The sequence below is a fragment of the Centruroides vittatus genome, unplaced genomic scaffold, assembly GCF_030686945.1.
Source record: "Centruroides vittatus isolate TY-2023 unplaced genomic scaffold, ASM3068694v2 contig_862, whole genome shotgun sequence".
In the NCBI taxonomy this organism is placed as follows: domain Eukaryota; kingdom Metazoa; phylum Arthropoda; class Arachnida; order Scorpiones; family Buthidae; genus Centruroides; species Centruroides vittatus.
The window spans coordinates 1,294,116-1,318,519 of record NW_027122562.1 but is presented as its reverse complement, the minus strand read 5'-3'; the positions used below and the strand labels follow the sequence as shown (position 1 = coordinate 1,318,519).

Here is a 24,404-nt window from a genome sequence, read left to right as displayed (position 1 = left end):
ATATAAGAAAGGTGAAGTTAATAAAAAAAAAATTAATGTTGTAAGTCCTTTGAAGCCTGATTATATTATGACAACTAAAACTTCAGTTATCAAAGAATATAAGAAACCTGCATCAAACTGATGATTTATAAAGTAGTTGAATGAAAGCATTTTTGTAAAAAAAAATTGTTTAAAAATATGCAGCTTACTTTTTTATTCAATTTAAATCAAAACTTAAATCAGCAAATTCATATTAGTTTTATTTTTATTTCTGCTTAAGCAGTTTTTTAAATTGGTCTCGAAAGGCTTTTTAACTTTGAAAAACTGTTTTTAAGTTCTATTGTATATCTGATGTTTTTTCCTCCCCTCTTATGTGATTATTTTCACTGTTCTTGATTTTATAAGATAATTTTTTTTACTGACCATATAGTTTGTGATGATTTTGAAATATATACTGTATTTACTCACATATAAGATGAGTTTTTATTCATTTTTCATTGCTTCAAAAGCCTAGGTCATCCTATACAAGCGAAGGATTCTTTGCGTTTTTGCAGTAATTTTTGTGAACTGTGTTTGCATTTTTTACTGGATGCTCACCCTCTGGTGTTTAAAAACAAAAGTATTTTATCTGGGTGCGTTTCAATTGTTCTTGTGTATTGTCAGGAGTAAAGGTCCATTTACACACAACAGTGACGTGCCAACACAGTGCAGTGAATTTTTACCTGTGGGAAATCGTTGACCTAGTTTTAAACCACCTTGTCCAGACTTGTCTGTCACAGTGCTGTGCAGTGGCAGTGGCATGGCATGAAAGTACTTTTGATGGGAACGGTATTTTCACTGATGGTAAATTTTGTTTTCCAATGGATGACGAACATTTAATTGAAATCGTGCATCAACACCCTGTTCTATTTGATTTATCTCATTCAAAATATTTGGACATTGGGTAAAAAATGAATATTTTCTCTGTTTTGTTTAATAAAATATGAAATGCATGTTGGGACATTCAAAAATATTCAAAAAATATAGATTCGTCATCTCAATTTTTTATAGAGAGTATGAAACTCCCATTCTGTTGATCTTTTTTGTCTATGCTTGATGTACCCACTTGCGGCACTTTTTTGATTTCTTTTTCTTCTTCATCCAAACACATAGCTGTCCTAGCCAATTCATCCTCAGAAAAGTCCATGATCACTCACTGACAGTACAGTCACATCACTGTTGTGTGTAAATACTCATCACTGTGCCATGCTTGATGTCACTGTCACCAAATGGTCACTGTGCTGGCACGTCACTGTTGTGTATAAATGGACCTAAAGATGAATAGCAATAGGAAAAGCAAAGCTTTTGAATTAAATTCCAGTTTGAAATTCCAAGATCACACGGGAGCCCGATATAAGTTTTAATCCATTCCCATGTGAAAACAGATGATTATTCAAAAATCAGAATTTGGAGAAACTCATAAGTGTAATTGATGAAGAGTGAATTCGACCGTTAAGAATTGGTAAAAAAAGTTCCCAATTGTCCAGCTTCACATGAACAAAAATTATGTTGTCGATTTTACAAGATTTTTCCTTAAAGTTTAAAATGCTAGTAATTTTTGCAGGACAATGTGTGCATTTATGTGCATTTGATATTTTACTTGTGATTAAACAAAATAAAATTAGAACTGTATTAACAAATCTAATTTTTTTTATTTTGATCTTTAAAGTCACACCTCGTCCTATATGCGAGTAAATATGGTATCTATGAAATATTAATAGGAAATATATTTTTGTTGTTTCAATTTTCTTTCTGTATAGTCTTGCAAATTTGAAAGCTATAGCTGTGATTAGTTAGGTTGTGATTGTTAGCGTCATACAGACAACATGAAAATATTGTTATTTTTCTATTTATTTTCTTTAAGATGTAGCCCAAAAATATTTGATGATGTATTTTTATAAATTGTGATTCACTTTATATAAAGAACTCTCATTAGAAATATATCTGTGTGATCTAGATGGATAACACAATTAGAAATGTATTAAATTTGTATGTAATTCTATATTTCCATTTCTGGTTTATTTTCAGTTTCTAAGAAAAGCTAAAGACAATATCAATTACCTTATTTTGTTGAGTAAAAATAACAGTTATCAACAGAGACTAAAATCCTAGAAAGAATTTGTCCTCTTAAAGAGACAGATTCTCCAGAAGAGAAGTAATTAAGCCTTAATTCAGTATTATTTCTTAAGGTCTAGATATTTAACTTCAAATTAAAATTTTTTTTTTACTGGCAATTTTATAAAATAAAAAAAATTATTAAACCTACATTCATTCTTTAGATAATCTATTTGTATCTGATGACTTCAGAAAATATGTTATATTCCTTTAATGGAATAAGATTAGCATATACATTACTTCATCATGGATACTTACAAGGAATTGATAAGAATCAAATAAATTACACTTGTCCATTCATTCTCATGGCATGCGATGCAAAAATTTAGTGTATTCTAAATTTGTAATTCTTCATCCTAAGTCTGCTTTTCTTCTAAAGTAGTAATGCTCAAACTTTTTGATTAGTGGGCTGTGGATTGTGCATAAGTTGAAGATAGGTGAGCTGCAAATATTTTTGTATGTTCTATACATACTAAAAGTAAGCCTATTTCTATCATTTATCATTATTCATAAGTGATGCAGCTAATATTTTTTCAAGCCGGATTAATGTGTATTACAGATTGGATTTGGCTCTGGCTATAGTTTGGACACCATTATTCTAAACTATCCAAGAGGATGATTAATGCTAAGTTAGCAAGAATCTACAGGAGTATTGCCAAATCTCAGAGTTTTGTCTTTTAAATGCAGTTCCAGAATTGTCAGCTGCTTAATTTAAGAATAATAATGAGGTCGACAGTCAATCAACAATAGAAATCTGTATATCTTCCATTCCAAACCTAATAACCGGTGCAAAACAATTATATTTCTGGCTAACATTTTCGGTTCCTCCACTGAGACCTTCCTCAAGCCTATATTTCTTCTTACATGATCTTTTTCAAAACGATTTTCGAACAATCGAACCTTTAAAATTTTCCGTTATGTACGTGCCACCCGATTAAATCGAAAAAATCGAACAATTCTGTTCGAAAATCGTTTTGAAAAAGATCGTGTAAGAAGAAATATAGGCTTGAGGAAGGTCTCAGTGGAGGAACCGAAAACGTTAGCCAGAAATATAATTGTTTTGCACCGGTTATTAGGTTTGGAATGGAAGATATGCTTATAGTCCGGTGTTTTTAGAGGAGTTTTATTAATAGAAATCTGTTCTCTCTTGGTTATTGGTGACTGATTTGTGATTTTGTGTATGTAAATCATTTTGATAGATCTCTGAACATTGTCAAGGAAAAATACGATACAGAAAAACATATCTTTTGATTTGAATCCGGCAAGACAAATTATGTGAGATAAGGTCTTTATTTTAAAAAATGATTACAATATACATTTTACTACATATCTAAAAATAATAGCAAATTTCTCTGAGATTTTTGCTAATACTGTACTGTAATTTTATCGTCCCATAAGGATTCATTTACTGTCTAATGTATGTGTAAAGTGTAATCACTTCTGTTGCTTATGATATAGCATAATAATCATGATACAAAAAAAATTTATTCTTTGTTTCATATATTACTTAGTAATTGTTTAATATCTTAATTTTTTTATTTTTATATTTATGCTTAATTTTGTTTACATTGCTCAATTCTATCTTCACTTAAATTTTGTATAGCAAGTTTTTTTTATTCATTATTTTATTCATTATTCATTATTCATTTTTATTCATTAAGTATTAGTTTGTAAAATACATTTCACTTTCACATATATACAGGTACTTTAGAATATAACATTGGAACTTTATATTAACCTGATTATGATTGCATAAAAAAACTGAAAATGTTATTTTGTAAATATTGCTAACACATTAACGTGTGTTAGCAATATTTTGTTTAATGTCTAATGTTTAATTTAAATTTATTCTAATAACCAGGTATAATAAGTTTGACTAAGATGTATAACCACGGCTAGACGTAAATATTAGTGATGTAACGAATAGTGTATTTGGTCTCAGCCAAATACCGAATATTCGGCTAGGAGCGTGGCCGAATACCGAATATTCGGCCAGGAGTGTGGCTGAATGGCCGAATATTCGGCCAAACTATTCGGCTTGATTAATGCACGTACGAAAATTGGCGCGCAAACCGCATTATGGCAAGGATCGTGCACTCTGCTCTCTATTGGACCGCTGTCACTAAGATTTTTTCTTCCAGTAGGTCTAAATTATTTAAATTAATTAATTAAATTATAATTATTAAAGTTAATTAATTAAATTATAATTATTAAAGTTAATTAATTAAATTATAATTATTAAAGTTAATTAATTAAATTATAATTATTAAAGTTAATATGAGATGGAGCCTAACGTCTACCTCTAGTGCCAAATTGGTTTATAATTTATGTAAGAACTGTAAATAGCCCGATATGATTCAGCAGTTGTTGGTATTTAGATGTAAGTTATAACTTATAAGTTATTTTATTTGCAATCGATCTTTTTAACTCTAAAATTTTGTTTTTACTATGTATTTGTAGACTGAATAGTGCCCTAAGGATATACTTTAGTGGGGACATATGGTCTAGTTTCTGCCCAGTTGTGGAACAGTTCAAATATATTATTGGGGGTTTTCTATTTGTGAAGTTTTGTGATATTTTAGTGCTATTGTTTTTGTCAATATTTTTAAAATTAACATGATTTCAAATGTTATCTTTTGCATATAATGAAAAATGCTCATTCTTTGCTTTATATATAAAATAAATTATATATTAGTTACTCATCTTCTAGAAATAGATAAATAATTCTTTCATTAAATACGATAAGTTTCAATAAAACATTTCGTAAATCATTTTAAAATATCGTAGAAAATATAAAAATATACGTGAATACGAATATAACATAATTAACTAAACAATAATATTAATGCCCGATACATTCTAACCTACACGCCATCAATGCCATAAGATATCGGGCTAGATAAAGGCTATAATACTATTTAATTACGAAATAATTTAATACTAGAGTTAGATGCTATTTCTTATTAACTTTAATAATTATAGTTTAATTTTCAGCATCAATAAAAGTTACCAAAATGATTAATTTACTGTGTTTTTGTTATTCTTACTCCTGTTTTTAGGTATTCGGTATTTGGCCGAATAGTGACTAAATATTCGGTATTCGGCCGAATAGTGATTTAAATATTCGGTATTCGGCCGAATAGTGAAAAATAGGCTGAATAGGCCGAATACCAGGTAGTAACCGAATATTCGTTACATCACTAGTAAATATCCATAAACCAGCAATAAATAAAAGTTACTGGTATTGATGTCTAACTGTGGTTATGTTTCTTAATTTATACCAGTAATTTTATAAAAATTGAACTAAGTTGTATAATCTATATATATAAATAAATTCTTGTTGGTTTGTCCTTTATACAAACTTTTATTCTTAAACCAATCTGTACCAAAGTTTATATGAATATTACTTAGACCCTAGAATTGACACTAAGCTATATACTACCCTGAAATATTGGGGTAGTATATAGCTTCTGTATTCAACTTGCTGCCTTTACATGTAAATATGTAACATCATCTGTTGGCAAAAATCCATATATAATATATATATATATATATATATATAAATGATTGTTGTTGCTTTGTCTGCTGACACCTACTGACAAGCTTAATGCATTCCTAAAGGCATCATCACTGGAGTCATTAAAAAGTTCTGCATTTCAACGAATATGAGGGTCCATCTATTGGGAGACAGATCTGCAGAGAATATGGTAAACAACTTTTGCATCTCAATGATGGCTGATTCACTGGAGATCTGGGATATTAATTTGCTAACACTTACTACATGAACCACAAATGGATATATGAGAGCAATATTGGCATCTAAAACAAATGCATTACTGAACTGAATATGCATATCCAAGCATGACTTCCAGGAACTTGTGCAATGTACAGGTCCATTGATTCTGTTTTTGAGACACATTAGTCTGTAATGTACCCATTGGAGATTTAAACTCCTTGGAACCAGCTGGACTACCACCTTGTAACCTTAGAGCTAAAGGTTGGAGCAACAGTAATGCTTTTGTGAAAGTTGGACCCAGCAAAGTTATGCAATGGGAGAAGGATGATCATAAAAGAATAATGCTGCATGTTAGCGAGGCAAAAATATTAAGAGGAATTGCAGTGAGAGATATGTCAATTCCAAGAATACCATTAATTCCCATGGATATGCCATTTCAGTTTAGCTCTTTGTGGTGAATATGGTGTATCTGTGGCAGCTTTCTAGGAAAAGCCATCATTTGAAATGAGTATTTTAATGAAATTTAAATGAGTATTTTGTCTGTAACTCCATAAATTAAACCTTAAAGTATTATAAACAGTATAATTTGAAATGATTATTAGTATCTTTAAAGCAAGTTTGGATTAAAATTCAGAAATGTTGGAAAAGTATGATAAGAAAAAACAAAGACATCATATTTTTGTCTTAATTTTTCAATTAGTAGAGAGGGAAAGAATGTAATGACCAAATGGAGAAACAAAAATTATTGATGATTAACTTGACACAGGATTTGAAAACTTGCTACAGAAATATTTACCTCAGATAGCATATTCCCAAACAGAAATTATGTCAAATGTAATGTAAATTATTATGAAATTACTTCATAAACTAACAAAGAAAAGTAGATTGGATTATGTTTATTTGCAGTAAATACTCCACAAGGTTATTTACAATGTATTTTTGAAATATAATGATTTGAGGAATAAATATCAAGTATATTTATAGAATGTTATGAGCATGCTGCCTCAGCATTGGAATATATATATATTCAATTTAGATATTTTTCTACAATATTTTTTAATTTTAGTATTATATTAAATTCTATTAGATTTGAGTTTTTTTAATCCAATTATTGATTTTTGTGTTACAGTAATAAAGATTTTATAAGAAAGAAAAACTTAACATAGAATAAAAATCAGATAAAATATATATGAACACCAATTAAAACATACTTTATCAGCTATAATTTTTTAATTTTTATTCTTTTATACACAATGTGCCATTACTAATTTATATAAACTTTTAAAAATTTATAAACTGTTTCCAGTATTACTGTAACATTAAATAAATTATTCTTGAATTGAATATTTGTTTATTCATTAAAACCAGTTAATATAATTATTTTATGCAGTGTTGTTCTCATTTACTATTAATGTGATTATACAAATTAGTAGTAAAGAATGTTGAAGTAGCTATATAAATTCAACTTTCAAAACTTATGATACTAGAAATAAAATGGCAAATAATGTAAATATTAATACAAATAAAATAATGTACTGTTTTGAAGGTTATATATGTTACCAAAATATTTTATTCTATTATTATGCAAAAGTGTTTTTTGCAATTTTATATAAAATAATTTTACATTGTATTTTATAATTTACATATAAAAAAATAATAATTTTTTTAATGTGTCAGAAGAGCCAAAAGTTAACATATGAAATATTAGATAAGAGGAAATAAAGACACACTGAGTGTGGCATTAACTGTTATTTTCACTACTACTTTCAACGAACTTATGTTCATTATATCAGGTGAACAAAACTTTAAAAATAGAATACAATGTTTTAAGTAGAACACATATTATTTAAAATTAAAAAACAAAAAACCATTATGAACGTGCTACAAAGTTCAATTACGCTAGAAGTTGTGACATCTTGCAGCACATGCATGGATATAGACCCATGTTAAAAGTGTGATAGCAGACCTACATCACTATTTAACTATTAATCTGTTTATCAATATTTTATATAATTAATCAATATTATATCTAATTAACTGTTAATCAATAATTGCCATCTATTTTTATCTAAGGTCACAACTCCTGGATTTCTCATAATCCATTTGTAACATGAGTTGAAAAGGGACATAATTGTTCAAAATGCATACTCAAAGAAATAAAAAGTTTTTCTAAAGCTTGTCCTCTTTTTTATTGATGGTATAATAAGTCTAGTGAAAAAGAAAAGCCACCTTAGCACTCGTATAATTGAACATAAGACTAGACAAGAAGCATATCGCATAAAGCTATCAGTGTTTGACTTCCTATGCCATATTATTCATAACTCCAAGGTTGGAAGGAGAGATTCCCATATAAACACAAGTTTCTGGTCACTGCAGCATATGAGTATCATTGTTTGAACCCATAACAGGTTTTAGTTCTGTTTAAGCATTTTTTTTTTTGCAAGCTCTGTGGTACACTTTCAAGTGCTTACTGTTTCATAAAAATTCTCCCAACAGATATGAAATTGAAATATTAATATTTTACTTTAATTTTTTGTATATCCCAATCACAGTATACTTTGGTTTATTCTATTTCTTTTTTAAATAAATTTTGTTTCTGTATTGTCTAATTTACAAATCTTTATTATGAGAGTAACTGTTTATCAAATTAGCTTTAATTTAAATAGATAGGTATTTGTTTTTTGACATGTATAAACTGTAGAAATAGTTTGGAATGATCACTAATACATCTAATTTTAATTAATTTGACATGAAATTAGAAAAAGATTGAAAATATTGCTAATTTAAAATTATTATTGAGATTTACAGTAAAATCTGATGTAATCATGAAAATTATGAATTTATTGGAATATTACAGGTCTAATCTAACTTTACTCTTTTCAAACATACTTACGTACACTTACTTCATTTTGTACACTTTTTGAAGATTTTTTAAAATAGACCTGCTACCAACTTTGATTAGATCATCTGTTTCTAATATTGAAAAATCCTGTAATTGTAACTTTTCTGTTTTGTAATAAAAATTTTTAGGGTAATAATGTGTATAATAAATATGTTTAAATCTAAAAATATTTCCTCAAGATTTAGAAGTATGCTGAAATTAAACAGAAATTTTTGTATAGAGATTAAATAGGATTATCATAAACAAATTGTAAAAAGAAAATTTAAGAGAAGTTTTGATAAAGTAACAATATATCAATCTTTGTAAGTTTTATTTTATAATGAAAAATAAGGAAATACAATAATATATACATATTACTGCCACTCAAAACTGGTTATTATACTTGAATTATAAACATTAAAACCTATAATCCAGCAATCCCCTTCCCTCTACACACGTGTATGGCAATCCCCCATTGTTTCAGCAGCTGGGGATTAGTTAGCCTGATAATGCCCATTTAACACGGGTGAAAACATTAGCACTTATTTCAAAAATTGCTGGATTATAAGTTTTAGTGTTTTTAATAATGTATACATTTTCAAGTTTGCTTTTTGCTATCTTTAAAAATTTTACATCTGTAGAAGAGGATATGTCTGTGGAAAAGAGATGTATGGAAACCTAGTTTTACATATAAAATAAATAAGATCATATAAACAATCTTCTATCAAAATTTATCCTTATTTATATGAAATAACTCATGTTTACTTGTGCATCTTGATGTGAAGTCTGTATTATGAATGTATTAATCTATTTTTCTTTAAAAATCCTTAAATAGCAGTCATAACATGGTCATGATTTATATAGTTTTTATTTTACATAATTTTTAAATGTGATGTGATGATGTGTGTTATAATGTGTTGCACTTATCATGATATAAAAATTAGTTTTGGTATGATCATGCAAAATTATTATTAATTTAAAAAAGAGAGGTCAAATCGCGTTTTATTTTTTGTAGGTTAACCTATAGTTTCTTTTAACAGTGCATTAAATTTTTGTAAAAATTTCATCTTATCTTATTTATGTTAATTGTAAAAATTTTCTCTGGACTTTTATTTGTATAAAATAATAAAATAATCCAAAAAAAACTATGTTGATGACTCTTTAAGGAAAAGCAGATCTACAAACACAATCTTAATTTCTTTTATTGAATAATTAATCAGTCTTTGTTTAAATGTATCTTTATGGTAAAAGCATGTCATTTTATTTACTGTATTATGCATTTTTATATAATTAAATTACAAATAAATAAATATGCTAAGTTATATTATTTTTCTTATGTTTATTTTTTAATTAAGTGAAGTAACTATATTTGATTGTATAGCATCCATAACTAATTATTCCATTTAACTATACTGTACTAAACAGATCAGTAAAAGTAATAAGATTACATATTGTTAAGCTATTCTTTAGTTAACATATTTTGTTAATGCTGTAAGGATGTTTAATTATTAGTTATATATAATGATATAAAATTTTTATTATTGTATTAAAACTATTTTATTTGAATTATTTAGGTTAATTGAGAAATCAAGTAAATCAAAAATCATGTTGGATGTACAAAACTCAAAATTTTGCAATATTTGGATATTTTGAAAACTAAAGGTAATATATATATAAAGGTAAAAATATTCCATAAATTTTATTAATAATTTACATTTAGATGAAATAATACCAATAATTTTAAACGAAATTTTCACTAATAAAATTTATCATTTTAAAGTCTTGAAAAATTAATTAATAAATTTTAATTTTATAGAATGGCATCTAATTTATTAGATAATTTGGATGGAGAGGTTCGTGAAGGTTTACTGTGTCCCATTTGTTTTAATGATTTCCACACTATTGAACAGTTACAAGATCACTTTTCAGTTGCACACATTTCTGAAGAACCAGATGTATTACATATTTTTAAAGAGTTTATAGGTTGAGTTTCTGTTAAAAGATACAATAATAATATTTTATATTTTTAGTTCAGTTATTTCTTTAATCAGTTAAATTTGTTTCTTAGGAAAGGCAAAGAAAAAATTACTGAAACAAGATGATGAAAATTCTTATTCACAAAGTGAATTGGAAGATTCTGTTTCTTTTAATCAATGTAATACAGAGTATGTAAGAGAACCACAACAATTGGGTGAGTTTTAACTTGTATAATTTCAGAAGTTATGATTTTATTTAATTAATTTTATAATATTCTTTTAGGAGTTATGTCAAGACATACAGATTATTTTCGTAAAATTAGAGACACTCGTGTTGATCAATATGTGATTGAAACTAACAAACTTCTTATTAGACTTGATAAGTTGATAAAAGATGCACCTCTAGATCCTGATAAAAGAAAAGGTATATTAAAATTTATATTATAGAGCAGAATAATATAAAACATTTTCAATCTTCCTTACACACCGGTGATTCAATCAAAAAATACACTTACGTAAAACCAGATAACCGGAGTGGTTAGTATTCGGGTCGCAAACGTTTTCGTAGCCTCTTCTAGGCTCTTCTTCAGGCTTAGTAGTAATAAATTCGAATATATTCCTTTTTGAAAGAACCGAGTTTCGAATTCCGTCACGTGAAAACGTTCCAACATATTTTTTAAACGAAACGATCGCCGTTCTGTGTAGCGCGCATGCGCTTCGAAGCAGCGATGATGTTAATGTTTAAAAATTATCTTCCAGCAGTAACTGCCACGCTGCTGAAAGGGCCAACTCGTCTTTAAAATGTGATGCACGTGGTGTTACAGCCAGTTGGCCCTTTCAGCAGCGTGGCAGTTACTGCTGGAAGATAATTTTTAAACATTAACATCATCGCCGCTTCGAAGCGCATGCGCGCTACACAGAACGGCGATCGTTTCGTTTAAAAAATATGTTGGAATGTTTTCACGTGACGGAATTCGAAACTCGGTTCTTTCAAAAAGGAATATATTCGAATTTATTACTACTAAGCCTGAAGAAGAGCCTAGAAGAGGCTACGAAAACGTTTGCGACCCGAATACTAACCACTCCGGTTATCTGGTTTTACGTAAGTGTATTTTTTGATGAAACATTTTATTCAAATTGTATTATTTATAAATCTTCAGATGTGATTTTTGTGTAGAAATATTTTATTACATTGAATAAATAATTATAGATTGCAACAGTATAGATTATAGACTATAATAATATCGTATCTGTGATTTTTCTTAATCTCATTCAATAAGAATGTCAAAAAAAATTTTTTTTTTAGTTTAAAGTAGTTTATAGTAATAAAATAATTTTTTCATATTTTTTTCTAAAATGATAGTTTAAAATACTATCTACTATTACTAATATAATTAAATTAGTATTAAAAAAATTTTTTAACATTATTACTTCTATTTCTTAACAAAGGTTGTTATAAAATTTACACATTATATGTAGATTTTAACAACAAAAACTAGCAAACAAGTTGTATTTTTTTTTATAATAAACTTTTAATAATCTTAATTTATTGGAGTAAATTATATTTGTTTTTTTATTAAATAATGTATTTTCTGTTTTTAAAGCTCAAGAGAAAAATATTGTGCATTGGATTCCTGATGCAGATGTAAGATTATGTCCTGGATGTGCACGAAGTTTTAACTTGTCAAGGAGAAAACATCATTGTCGTTTGTGCGGTGCAATTATGTGTAATAACTGTTCACGGTTTCTGGATTTTCCAAGTGCAAGTATGTAGTACTTATTTTATTATACATTTAATTCAAAATAATAAATATAAATCTGTTTTACAGAAAAGTTAACTTATCCATGTATGAGTTGGGAAACTCCAGTAACTTCTAATTCATATTCTAAATCTCTTCAAAGAAGAGGTAGCACTAGTAGCATTCTATCTTTAGTCAGTCAGACTGGAGAACCACATATTCGTGTCTGTAAAGACTGCATGACACTGTTAAATCGACGTGATCAACAAGTGGAAAGGCAGAAAGGCAAATCCGTTATTGCCCAGATGTATGAGGTATTTTTGCAGTTTTTAAATACAATAATAAAAGTATTTTAACCAGCTCATTATTACTAAATATAAGTTTGACGAATTTTAGTAGAAAGCACAAATTTTTGCTATTTTTTGATTTTTATTAAGATCCTCATCCCTTTTCTGTATGTTATTCATTTAATTTTATACTATTTTGAATTTACATATTTATTTTGAAACCAAGTATTTGACTTTATCAGATGATTACAAACTAGAAATTTATGTTTTAATATAAAAATTCAGTTCTTAAAGTAAAGAAAAATATTTTTATTCTGACTTTAAAAAAAAAATTAATTTAAAATTTTTTTTATACTTTATGTAATTTTACACATCAAAAAAAAATCTGTTATTCCTGCTTTATAATGATACATTTATATATATTATCAATTTTCTAAAATATAATAATTTATATTTTGATTATCTGATAATCATGCGACTTATTACTTAATTATTAAACTTTTTATTCTTTTTAAGTTGATTATCTTTTCTTTTGGTCTCTGTGTTGATAAACAAAATTTTTAAATGAATTGCAGTATTTTGTTGATTAAACTCCAGGATTCAAATAAATCCTGAAAGATAAAGGCAGGCACTTGATGCCAAGTGTATAAAGTAGGAATAAATAAATAACAAACTCTCATGCAGTGTTAAATGTGAAAGAATTTTATTAAATTCTTAAATGTACCACTTTCAATGAAGCATATTCATTGTTTTCAGGTGAATTCTATTGCCTGAAGATGACAAATCATGGAGCTGGTAAAATGTACCAATGCAAAAAATTTACATGTAACATTAAGCATTTATCTAATAGAGTTGAACTTGGTTATAATGAAAATGAACGGACCAAATTCATTTACTTATTACAACCATTTCTTGCCATGTCCATTTTTAATGATTTATTGTGTCTCTAACAATGAATACAACAAGTAGCAGTTAATGACTGTAAATAACTTTATGAACTCATGTTTTTTTGTCAAAACTTTATTTGACTGAATACAATAAAAATTTAAAATATAATCAAATAACTTTTTAAGCTGTTTTCTGTTTTTCAAAATATGTTAGCAATCTTTTTAAGGAAAGTAGGGGACATCTGATTTTTAACGTAGTTGTAACATTCATGGGTGGTAAAATTCACCCATTATCTTTTCATAGATGACACTTGTTATAGTAGTTGATATGAAATTGAATGGATTTTTATTATAATCATAAAAATATAACTAAATGCAGTAAACAACAAAATACATACTCAATATTATTAAAAAAGAAAGTTATACATTTGAATTAAATCACATTTCAATGTGTTTTTTTTTTTTTTTTTACTCTTAAATTTCCTAATATTGCTAATTGTTGTTTTAACAGTATTGTACTTTCATATTTCTCAAATTTCTTAAAAAAACAAATTTATACATTTTCTGCATTTAACCACTTTTTTAATCCACATACTAATTCTTGGATTATTTCAATTTTTTACAATTTTAGAGTTGCTTTCTTTTGTTAAACAATATGTTTATTGTGAAAGAAGACTAAAAACTGAAAGGTAAATGTAATAATGAGTCATGAAACACATTAACATATTATCTCTTCATACTGCAAGATAAAGTAGGTATTAAAAAGAACAAATTAAAACTATACATTTTTTAACCTTCTGTGATCTTTGCCAAATTCTGTAACATGAGTATTTGCTTGAAAAATTATATTTGTAACAATCATCCCAATAAATATCTTATTTTAAAAACTTGCACTTTGTTAAGTTGATTTGGATATATTAATTGAATTTAATAAAAGACTATAAAAGAAGTAATTTATCTTTGATTATCTTTTTAAAGAGAAATCAGTATTATAAAGAGCAACAAATTTCTAATAATATGAAATTTCAGAATTAACTAAATAATTTTCAAAACTTGCATTTTATTCACATCCATATTATTGTGAGACACTAAATCTGTAATATCTTAACTTATTTTAAGATTAACTTATTTTAAGATTAATCTTCTGAAAAAATAATAAGACACCAGCTTTTACTATATTTTTGCAGAATGACCAGCATGCCAGAAAATCTGGGGTTTCCAGCATGCTGGTAAAGCTGTGAATAAAATATAAAATTAATTAGATCTAACAAAACTAGTTGTTAATTAAACGTTAAAGAAAACATTCTTCCCAGTACAATAATATAATAACATTGTAATTTGACTGACTTAAAATCACGAAAAGAGTTTTTGTTTACAAGACAATAAAACAATTAATGACTTACTGACAGTAGTAATAATAGTATTAGTCAGTGTGGGCTACACTTACCATCTACTCTGAACCTTAAAATGGATATGGCACAATCATAAAATTCTATTAATTAATGAATATTTAATAAGTATAATGGCTAGGACAAACAGGACAATAATAAAATATGAAAATATCACAAATTAGATAGTTCCTGAAGTGTTGAAAAAGAACAAATATGAAGACATTTATTGTTTCTTCTAATTTGTGAATATTTTTATAAACGATTAAATTTTTAAACATTTCTTATTTAATAGTGAACACACAAATTATTGGCTATTTGTCGATTGCTGGCTACATATTTGAATAATATATTGTTCAAATATGTATAGTCAATTCAAAAACTTTACAAAAATGTAACTCCGTTCAAACATTGGCACTTTGTGATGAACATTTCAATTGTATTTACTGTATAAATTTTTATAATTATATTTATTAAATAAATTTTATTTTTTCTGAAAATAAGATATTTAACTTTATATAGAAATTGAAAGAGGATATTGAAGAAGCTAAAAAGTTAATTCCAATTTATTGCAAGAAAGCAGATTCCATTAAGTAAGTACATATTTAATTTTCCAATCGAAAAGATTATTAATTGATATAATTATTTAAAAATAATATAGTTTGGTAGTCTATTCATTAGAAATGCAAAATATGTTTTATCATTAGTAATAATTGTAATACATTAAATAATTGTTATTAAAGAGAAATCTATGGTTTAGAAATTTGAAATTGAAAATGTAAAGATGAAATGATGGTCAATTACAAATAAAACTATTGTCATTTTGTTTTTTTATATTTATATGATCTTTATTTATAATAATTAATCTTTATTAGCAAAGAGGGTAAACCGTGTTGTTGTACCGGGAGAGTAACATATTTCAAATAACATTTAATACACCTACATTAATTTGCTAATTTTGACATTAATTAATTACTAACATATTGCATAATTGGGTACTGTTCTTTCTAATTGAAGTAATCTTCGAAGAAAATAAACATGAAACTGTTCCAACCTGTATAAATAGTCCAATCTCCAGAGTGGGCCTGCATAATAAATGATTTGATTTATCAATGAGTTGTATAATTTCATATGTAAGTGTAGATTTGATATTTTTGAAGTTGAACATAAGTATAGCAGGTTATCAATTTCTATCTTCGCCTTATTATTTAGTTTGGAAACATGATTTAAAATTAATATTCAAGTTGAAGGTCACTTCTAAATAGTCAATTTCCTTAATAAATGTCCTGTTTGGAGAGATGTATTGTCAAGATGTATATTAGAGTTTTTTTTTGAGAGAGGAGAGATTATTATTGAGGAAAATAATTGTTTGCTTTGTTAGGATTTATTATTGGGTGAAGTAATTTGAGATTTGAATTCAACTGATTAATTTTTTCTTTGCAAGGAAACTTTGGTTGGTACCATAATAGCTAGATCATCCACAAATAGAATATAATGAAAAACTATTACCAATTTTGATAACACCAATAGTTTTGAAAAAGTTGATCAATTCCAATTAAGTGAAAATTAAATAAATATGGCGAGAGTGAATCAATTGAAGAATTCCTCATAATAAGCTAAAAGAAGGGGATATGGTATTTCCTTGTATAATTTTTATATTATATTCTGAGAATAATTTTGACACAATGAAGAATATTTTTCTCCTACTACTGTTCTTAAGTTGTGCACTAATAAAGGAACATATGCTGTATTGAAGGCTTTTTGAATATCTATGAAAGCTGTGTATAATTTTATATACCTTTTAGTTAGATGTAATTGTATTAATAACAGTAACAAAAAAGTTGCTGATTTTGTGCTTCTATTTCTTGTATATGCATATTGAAATTTTGATTCTAGGCTCAAGTCTCCTGTCTATTGTTGAAATATTTTGCCTTTATTGCTGTGAAACATTTTCTCAGAGTTGAAAGAAGAGCTGTTGGTCTGTAATTATCAGGGGATAATTTATCTCTCCTTTTGAAAAACATAACAAGTCAGACTGAGTTCCATGAAATTGGATATGAGGCTGCATTATACTTTGACTTAAATACCGTATATCTCGGCGGATAAGATGACTTTCAGATAAGACGAGGTATAAATTTTTGTTGAAGTTTTGTAGTTTTAGCTTATATCTGTCCTATAAGATGACCCCAAACTATCAACGGCCTATGAATTTAGTTTAGATCAGCGATCATCATCTGAATAATAATACTGTATAGCATATACGGAATTATGTCCTATTTGTAATTTTTCAAATGAACAAATTTATTTTCTTGTATCTTGCAGCACTGCCTTGCGATTGTTGCAAACGTTTGCACTGATTCAGCATTCGGGTAATGACTTTGACTATTCACAAAAATGTCGTACGGGCTATTTTATTTTGTGCACATATCCTACTCTCTACTAGTAAATAATTACGGTTTATCTGTTTTTTATAATTGGTTTTAATTTATATAAATTTCAATCTAATTTTTTTTGTATCTGTCCTATAAGATGACCCCGGATTTTCGGGGCCTTTTTTTATGATTCAACTATCGTCTTATCTGCCAAGATATACGGTAAATCTAGTAGTATCTTTCTTGCTGAACAAGGAAGCAATTTAAGAAATATGGTTGGAATATTATTGTTACCTGGTGATGATTCAATTTGTATCTTAAACGTTTGAGTCTTCTAGCTCTTCTATTGTTGTTTTAGCATTCAAATAATTATTATGGGTAGCAGTATTAATTAAGAATGGTTGAATAGGTGTAATTATGAGGAAAAGCTGATAGAAATTTTTCCATGTGTCAAAGTTAATAACTGGAGAACTATTTCCAGAATCTATTTTAAAATGAAATTTATGTATTGTTGTCCAGAGTAATTTACTGTTCCTATACTTATTGATCAAAGTGGACTCTAGATTTCCAAAATATCTTTTCTTTTTAGCTTTAAGCAAATTACTATAGATTTGTTTGAATTCAGTTTGAATGTATAATGCAATAGAATAAACATTCTAAATGAAACATGTATAACTGACCTGGAGCAGGACAGTCAAGGTGTTCGAAAACATTTGTCATTTTTAAGATAATACTGGAATAAAACTAAGGTTACTGAAGTGATTAATATATAACTTCCTAATTTTATCAATTAAATGAATCTTTGAGTTATTTCTGAATAATTTTAAGTTTTGCTGTTTTAATAGCATGCAAAATCAAACCAGGGTTTCTTGAACTTACAATGTAAAATTTTTACTTCATGTATTATTTGTATATGCAAATAATACACGAAAAATAATACATATATATATATATAAATATATATACATATACATTCATTAATTGTTTCATGGCTATATAAATTTTGCCACAATTAGAACCATTTATTTCAGGTAGGTGATTAAATTGGTTCTTTATTTTGCTCAACTATCTTAAAAAATCATATAGTTTCTTTTTTGGTAACTATTATTAAGGTTTTTTTTTTATACACAAGAAATTTTGATATTGAAGGAGAATGATCAAAGGCATCATAAGTTATTTCCATACACGAATCCAACAGAAACTCTGTGCATATAGTAAAGTTGATTGTAGTTTTCCCATTTTGCACTGTGATGGTGTATTAAGCAGGATAGTTGTACTTATTAAATGGTCATATTAAATCTATTTCATGATCTATTGTTAAGTTTATTAAATTTTGGCCTAGTCTGTTGGTATGTATGTCTTTTGAGTATCAAATATTCTGTATTAGTTTGTTGGGACCAGTATAATGATCATTCATTTCAGCTATACAAGAGTTAGCTAAAGGATATATGGTGGATATGCTACCATGACTCTATTGACTTAAAAACTCCTTTTAATATATCTAAATGATCTGGAGGAATATAAGTAACCATCATAATCAAGAGTTTGTTTCTTACATTCTTGAATTTTAGTTAATCACTAAAATTAATATCAGTATAAAGTTATCGGATTTGTTAATTTGAAGAATTTTGTATAAATTCTTTTTTACTAAGATACGTATGCCTCCTTTAGGTCAACCTGGACTTGACATCTGTGCCAGAATGCTTTCAATTAAATAATCTTTAAATATGTTTGATTTGTAAAAATGATTCTGTGAGTATCCATGTTTGTTATACTGATGATATCTACTTTAAGGTTAAATTGGAAGGAATTATACAATAGTTTATTTTTTAGACCCTCTCAATTCCAGTTTAGTACTTTGAGCATTTAATTTTTTGTAGTTACTGCTATTGAGAAAACATTCTGAAAGCATTCTCTTTGGTAGGAGGGCTGGCAAAAAATTCTCTGCATTAACTAACTGCTTTGTCCCAACACTATATGTTATTTTGTCTTGACCTATCAGCATAAAATCATTATGTAGTTTAATTTGTAAGTTTGTTTTTTCATTTTGGTATAAATTGGAAGAAGATTGTTTTGTCTAACTTTAGAATTCTAAAGTCTGCTGAAATTTGCAAGCTTTTCCAATCATCAAGCAATTTTTGTTGTTTTTCCTTAATAAAGACAGTAAAAAAAATTATATCCCAAACTTGGTTATTTTTTAATGTACGTCTTATAGTTGGGTTAGTTGTCTTGGTTAATTGAACTTTATCCAGAACATCTTCCATTGACACAAGCTCTAGGCCTAGAGTTTGCACCATAAAATTTTGAATTTTTAATTTAGAAATATTTTTTGAAGTGATGTAATTATGTAAAATTAAATTATTTAGATAAAAACTGTTTATAAGAGAGTCAATTTTAAATTGCATGCATTTCTTTTCCATTTTTAGATTGTCAATTTGTAGTTGAAGGTTTTTTATTTTCACTTCCATTTTTTGAAATTGTTTGTTAGATTCTCAAATACATTCACATATTGAGTAAAGGTCATATTTTACAGAAAGCATTTGGTTAGATCAATAGAAGTGTTAATTGAATCTTCAATTTTATTTTGTCAGTATGTCATTAAAGTGTTTGTCAGTTTGTCGAATTTGTTAATGAAGTAGAAGAACATAAATCCTTTTGCTCACTTGATAACTTTTGTGGACTCTGTAGTTTTTTCTGTTTGAGAGTTAGTAGCAGCTGTAGATGATTCTTATGAGTCATTATCTGTAAACAAATTAAAATCTGTTATTAGTTTGGTATTGGCTGGAATGGTTTGGTCCCTTCTGTTACATGAACTAGTTCGACTTGTTGGAAGTTTTTCATGTTTTACTGGGAAACATTGCATAGAACTAAGATTAGGTACCACGTCATAAATTAATGAAAGAATTAATATTATATTAATGTTTTTTCCTTTATCAATTTTAAATGGGTTTGTAAATCAATGACTTACTAATTTCCATTGTATTGTTGAAGCTCAAAGCAAAAAGCACCCTTTATTTATAATAATTATGATTTCTAGTTTAAGAATAATAATAATAAGCAGTACTGGGCCCAAAAAGTACTTCATGGCAGGCAAGTTTATGACTTAGCTCAGGACTATTTTGAGGGTTTATGGTTGTCATTCAAGATCACAAATACTAAAAATTATAGGAAACACATCCTGAAGGATATACACTAACGAATGACTCTTGCAGAAAATGCCACAAATTTGCCAGAAACAATAGAACATATATAACTTCTGGTTGCAACCTCTTAGCATAAACAGACTATTTACATATGCATAATCAAATAGTGGGTATAATACACCAAGAGCTTGTGTACAAACAGAGATTATTAAATACCAGGTATCATACTACAAATATATACTCCACAGGCAATTTTAGAAAATGAGACACAAAATATACTTTGACATATTCATAATCACAGATAAAACAATTCATCACAATAGACTTGATATCACTCTCATTGACAAATGCTGTAAGATCACTTATATAATAGACATCTCTGTTTCAAACACTCATAACCTAAAAATTGCTCACACTGAAAAAATCAACAAGTACACACTCCATTTGCTCAAGAAATAAGACAGATGTGGAAGATGGATGAGGTATTTATTGTACCTGTTGTCTTCTCTTCTGCTGGTGTTATGCCACATACATTACACAAAAGTCTACAAACATATACGTGACACTTCAGAAAGCTGCAATATTGAATACATGTCACATTGTTAGAAAGTTTATAGATGTTGACACACATCAATAACACAGCTTAATATTACACTTGTTTGGGTAGCTATGCTTTGACTTTAGTCTGGCATAGCACTTGGCCCCAGCTGAGCATTTGCAACATAATAATAATAATTATCGTCATCATTTTAATGAAATTAAATTTTTTTATATACAGTGCTGGTGAAACAAGATATAATTTAAAAGATGCTCAAGATTTACATGTCAGGCTTAAAAAGTTGGCTGAAAGTATTGATTTAATTAGGTAAGTTTCAATTATATTTGATATCTGTTTTATTATATAGTATTATACAATGATATGTTAAATTCTAATTATGTAAAAATAACTAATTTTGAAGCAATTTTAATTTTTAAGTCAATGATACAGAATTAAAGGAATTAAAAAATGATGTTTTTGTTGACTTATTCTTTTTCTCTCAAGTGTGTTGGCGTGAATTCCATACTATGTTTTTACGTTATTTTATGAGAATTAAATTAATATTAGAGACTTCAGGTAATTCCTAAAATTAATTATTCATACTATATTTAATGTTTGTCAGATTAATAATACTGTGTGTAATGTGCATTATAGTATTTGATTCATTATTGTAGCATTATATAAAAATTACAATAATGAAATACCAATGATCGCCTTAAAAATCAGGCTATAAATTGGCTAATTAGATGATTGATATAAAGTAATTTGTTACTAGAGGTAGACGTTAGGCGCCATCTCTTATCTAAATTAATAATTATAATTTAAGTAAATATTAAATAAATTTAGAACCTTCTGGAATAAAAGAACTGACCCGGGGCAGGGCTTGAACCTGCAACCTCCGCTTGCCATGCGGTGCGCTTGCTAGTTACGCCACCCGGACTCCGAGCAAGTCTTCACTTCCAGAAGTATATTAATTTAGATATAACCTTACTTGGTTAAATACAGTACTGGCAGGAGATGATTCCTATGTCCACAGTCTAAGAACAATTCCACAATGGCACTCAGCCAGCTAATGTACTACCCGGCAAGGTATATATATATATATATATAATATAAACAAACATCACTAAGCCTGATGAATATATAATGAAATACCAATGATTACCTTAGTGGTGATTATTTACATTACATATGTATCTCTAGTAACAAATTACTTTATATCAATCATTTAATTAGACAATTTATAGCCGATTTTTAAGGTGATCATTGGTATTTCATTATATGTGTATTTCATGGGCTTAGTGATGTTTATTTATATTAAAATTACAATAATGAATTAAATACTGATGAACTGTTTATAATGATGTGGCTTCATAGGATGTGGTATTAAATAACTTTATGGTCTATATTAATCTATAAGATGTGTTAAAAAACTCAGGAATGGTTCAAAAAATCAAATGATATTCAAATATAAAGATATTTATATTTAGTATTTTTCAGAATAATCAGCCTGAGCTCAATACACTTTCTCCAATTCAAGAAATATTTAGAAAAGACAGCCTTTTTTATTTGTTTTTTTACAAGTTTTTGTTGACTTAAATTAGTTTTCTTTTTGAAGACTTTCAACATTGAGTAAAGGAAAAAGCCTTTGATGCTAGTTAGGTTGTTATGGATGAATAGCAATTCTTGTTTCAAAAGATAAGTGGATTTACTGGTTATATATGGTCTGGTGTTACCATGGTGACATCCAATTTTGTTTTCATTTTTCAGTTTTTCTCAGGCAAATTTTTTTGCATAATCACTGTAAAATAAGGTAAGGTTGACATGTTGATTGATTGCTTTGTCTTTAAGATAATTCATGATAAACAATCATCTTCATGTCAAAAAATATCACCAATAAAGTTTAACATTTAATTGCCAGTAATAATACCCCAATCTGGGGTCAGTAATAAACATCTCTTACATGTTCTGCAAAGTTTCCAGGCAGAGTTCTTTTTGCTAATCTGTGAGGGACATGCATTGGTAAAGTATGTCTCAGCCTAAGATGTTACAATATGATGCATGATGCAATATCTTAGGCTTCACATGTTTCTGTAGATATTCTGTTGTTCTGCAATTGCTCCAATAGTGCTCTTTTATCCATACTAATAATTAATTCAATTTTTTTGTGTTTTTATTGTTTTTTGCAGTTTGGTGTTATCTGTTATATTGTTCATGCTATACATAATATATAGATTTTGATAGAACTTTCTCTTTAAAACTTTGTTTTATTTGGATTTTTTTCAAATTTAATACAAAAATGTAAATGAAATTCATATTGAAATGGAAATTTTCATATATAAAAATTATTTCTTAACTTTAAAAAATAATTCTAATAATTTTTTAAAATAAATGATTCATTTGAAAGTTACTTTAAAAACTGATTTTGTTATACAGTATATAAAAACAGTTTAAATTTGTAAACTCATAATTTTGTAAATTTAATTTACAAGCATTTTATGAAAATAAACAATGAAATAGTTTAATTATGAATTATACAAAAATAAGTGGTATTTTTATTATTAATCAACAATATCTTTACAACCAACAAGATTTTTAATAATGATGATTGTTTAAGATTTAACTCCAACAACCTTCAGGCTACATTGTTCCATGACTGATCATATTTAAAATATTTAGAATTTCATGTTCTTTCAAAGGCATTTATATTTGAATTTTTACAGTTATTTGTAAAATATAGATTTTAGTTAAAGCTAAAGCATTTACTCACACTCACTCTCAGTATTTACTCATAATCAGCAGAGAGACTAAAACACATCAAATCACTATACTACCTATTGTTTGCTGAGAAAATTGAAGTATTTATATTATTTCAAAAAGAAAAATATCAATTTTCTTTTTAGAACTAAAAGCATAAACTTTTTAAACTTTCTCTTTGAACTGTTAAGAAAATATTTTTTACGTTTTGTTTTTATTAAATAAAAATATATGAAAGCCTTCCTAGTAAAAATTCAATTTCTTAAATATTTTCACTGAGACAAATAATTGTGCATTTTGAGCCAAATAAGTACTGAGTTCAAAATACATAATTATTAAAAAGAAAAAAAAAGTTACTCAAAAGACAATTCTTAAGTCTTTTGTTAAAATTGGTCTGATGAAATCCATACTTTTGTGTGTCTTTTCTCATATAAGATTAATTGTTACAGTTAAATACTTAATAATGATTCAGCCAATGTAATACATGAACAAGTTATTTGGATTTATGTGATATATATTTTCATTGAGATTATTAAATAAATGGAAAGATTAGAGCACTAAGTCCTT

The 24,404-nt window shown here is 27.2% G+C and overlaps 1 protein-coding gene across 1 annotated transcript in view; it reads left to right on the top strand.

Annotated features, from left to right (window-relative positions):
- Rbsn-5 (Rabenosyn-5) overlaps window positions 1-24,404 on the top strand; it is a 29,086-nt gene that overhangs the window by 1,743 nt on the left and 2,939 nt on the right. Inside the window, exons 2-9 of the mRNA XM_067279246.1 lie at window positions 10,325-10,412; window positions 10,567-10,733; window positions 10,819-10,941; window positions 11,010-11,150; window positions 12,331-12,492; window positions 12,556-12,779; window positions 15,550-15,620; window positions 21,321-21,407. Of these exons, the coding sequence (XP_067135347.1) occupies window positions 10,568-10,733; window positions 10,819-10,941; window positions 11,010-11,150; window positions 12,331-12,492; window positions 12,556-12,779; window positions 15,550-15,620; window positions 21,321-21,407 (974 nt within the window). The 5' untranslated portion in view covers window positions 10,325-10,412; window position 10,567. The remainder of the gene's footprint in view (window positions 1-10,324; window positions 10,413-10,566; window positions 10,734-10,818; window positions 10,942-11,009; window positions 11,151-12,330; window positions 12,493-12,555; window positions 12,780-15,549; window positions 15,621-21,320; window positions 21,408-24,404) is intronic.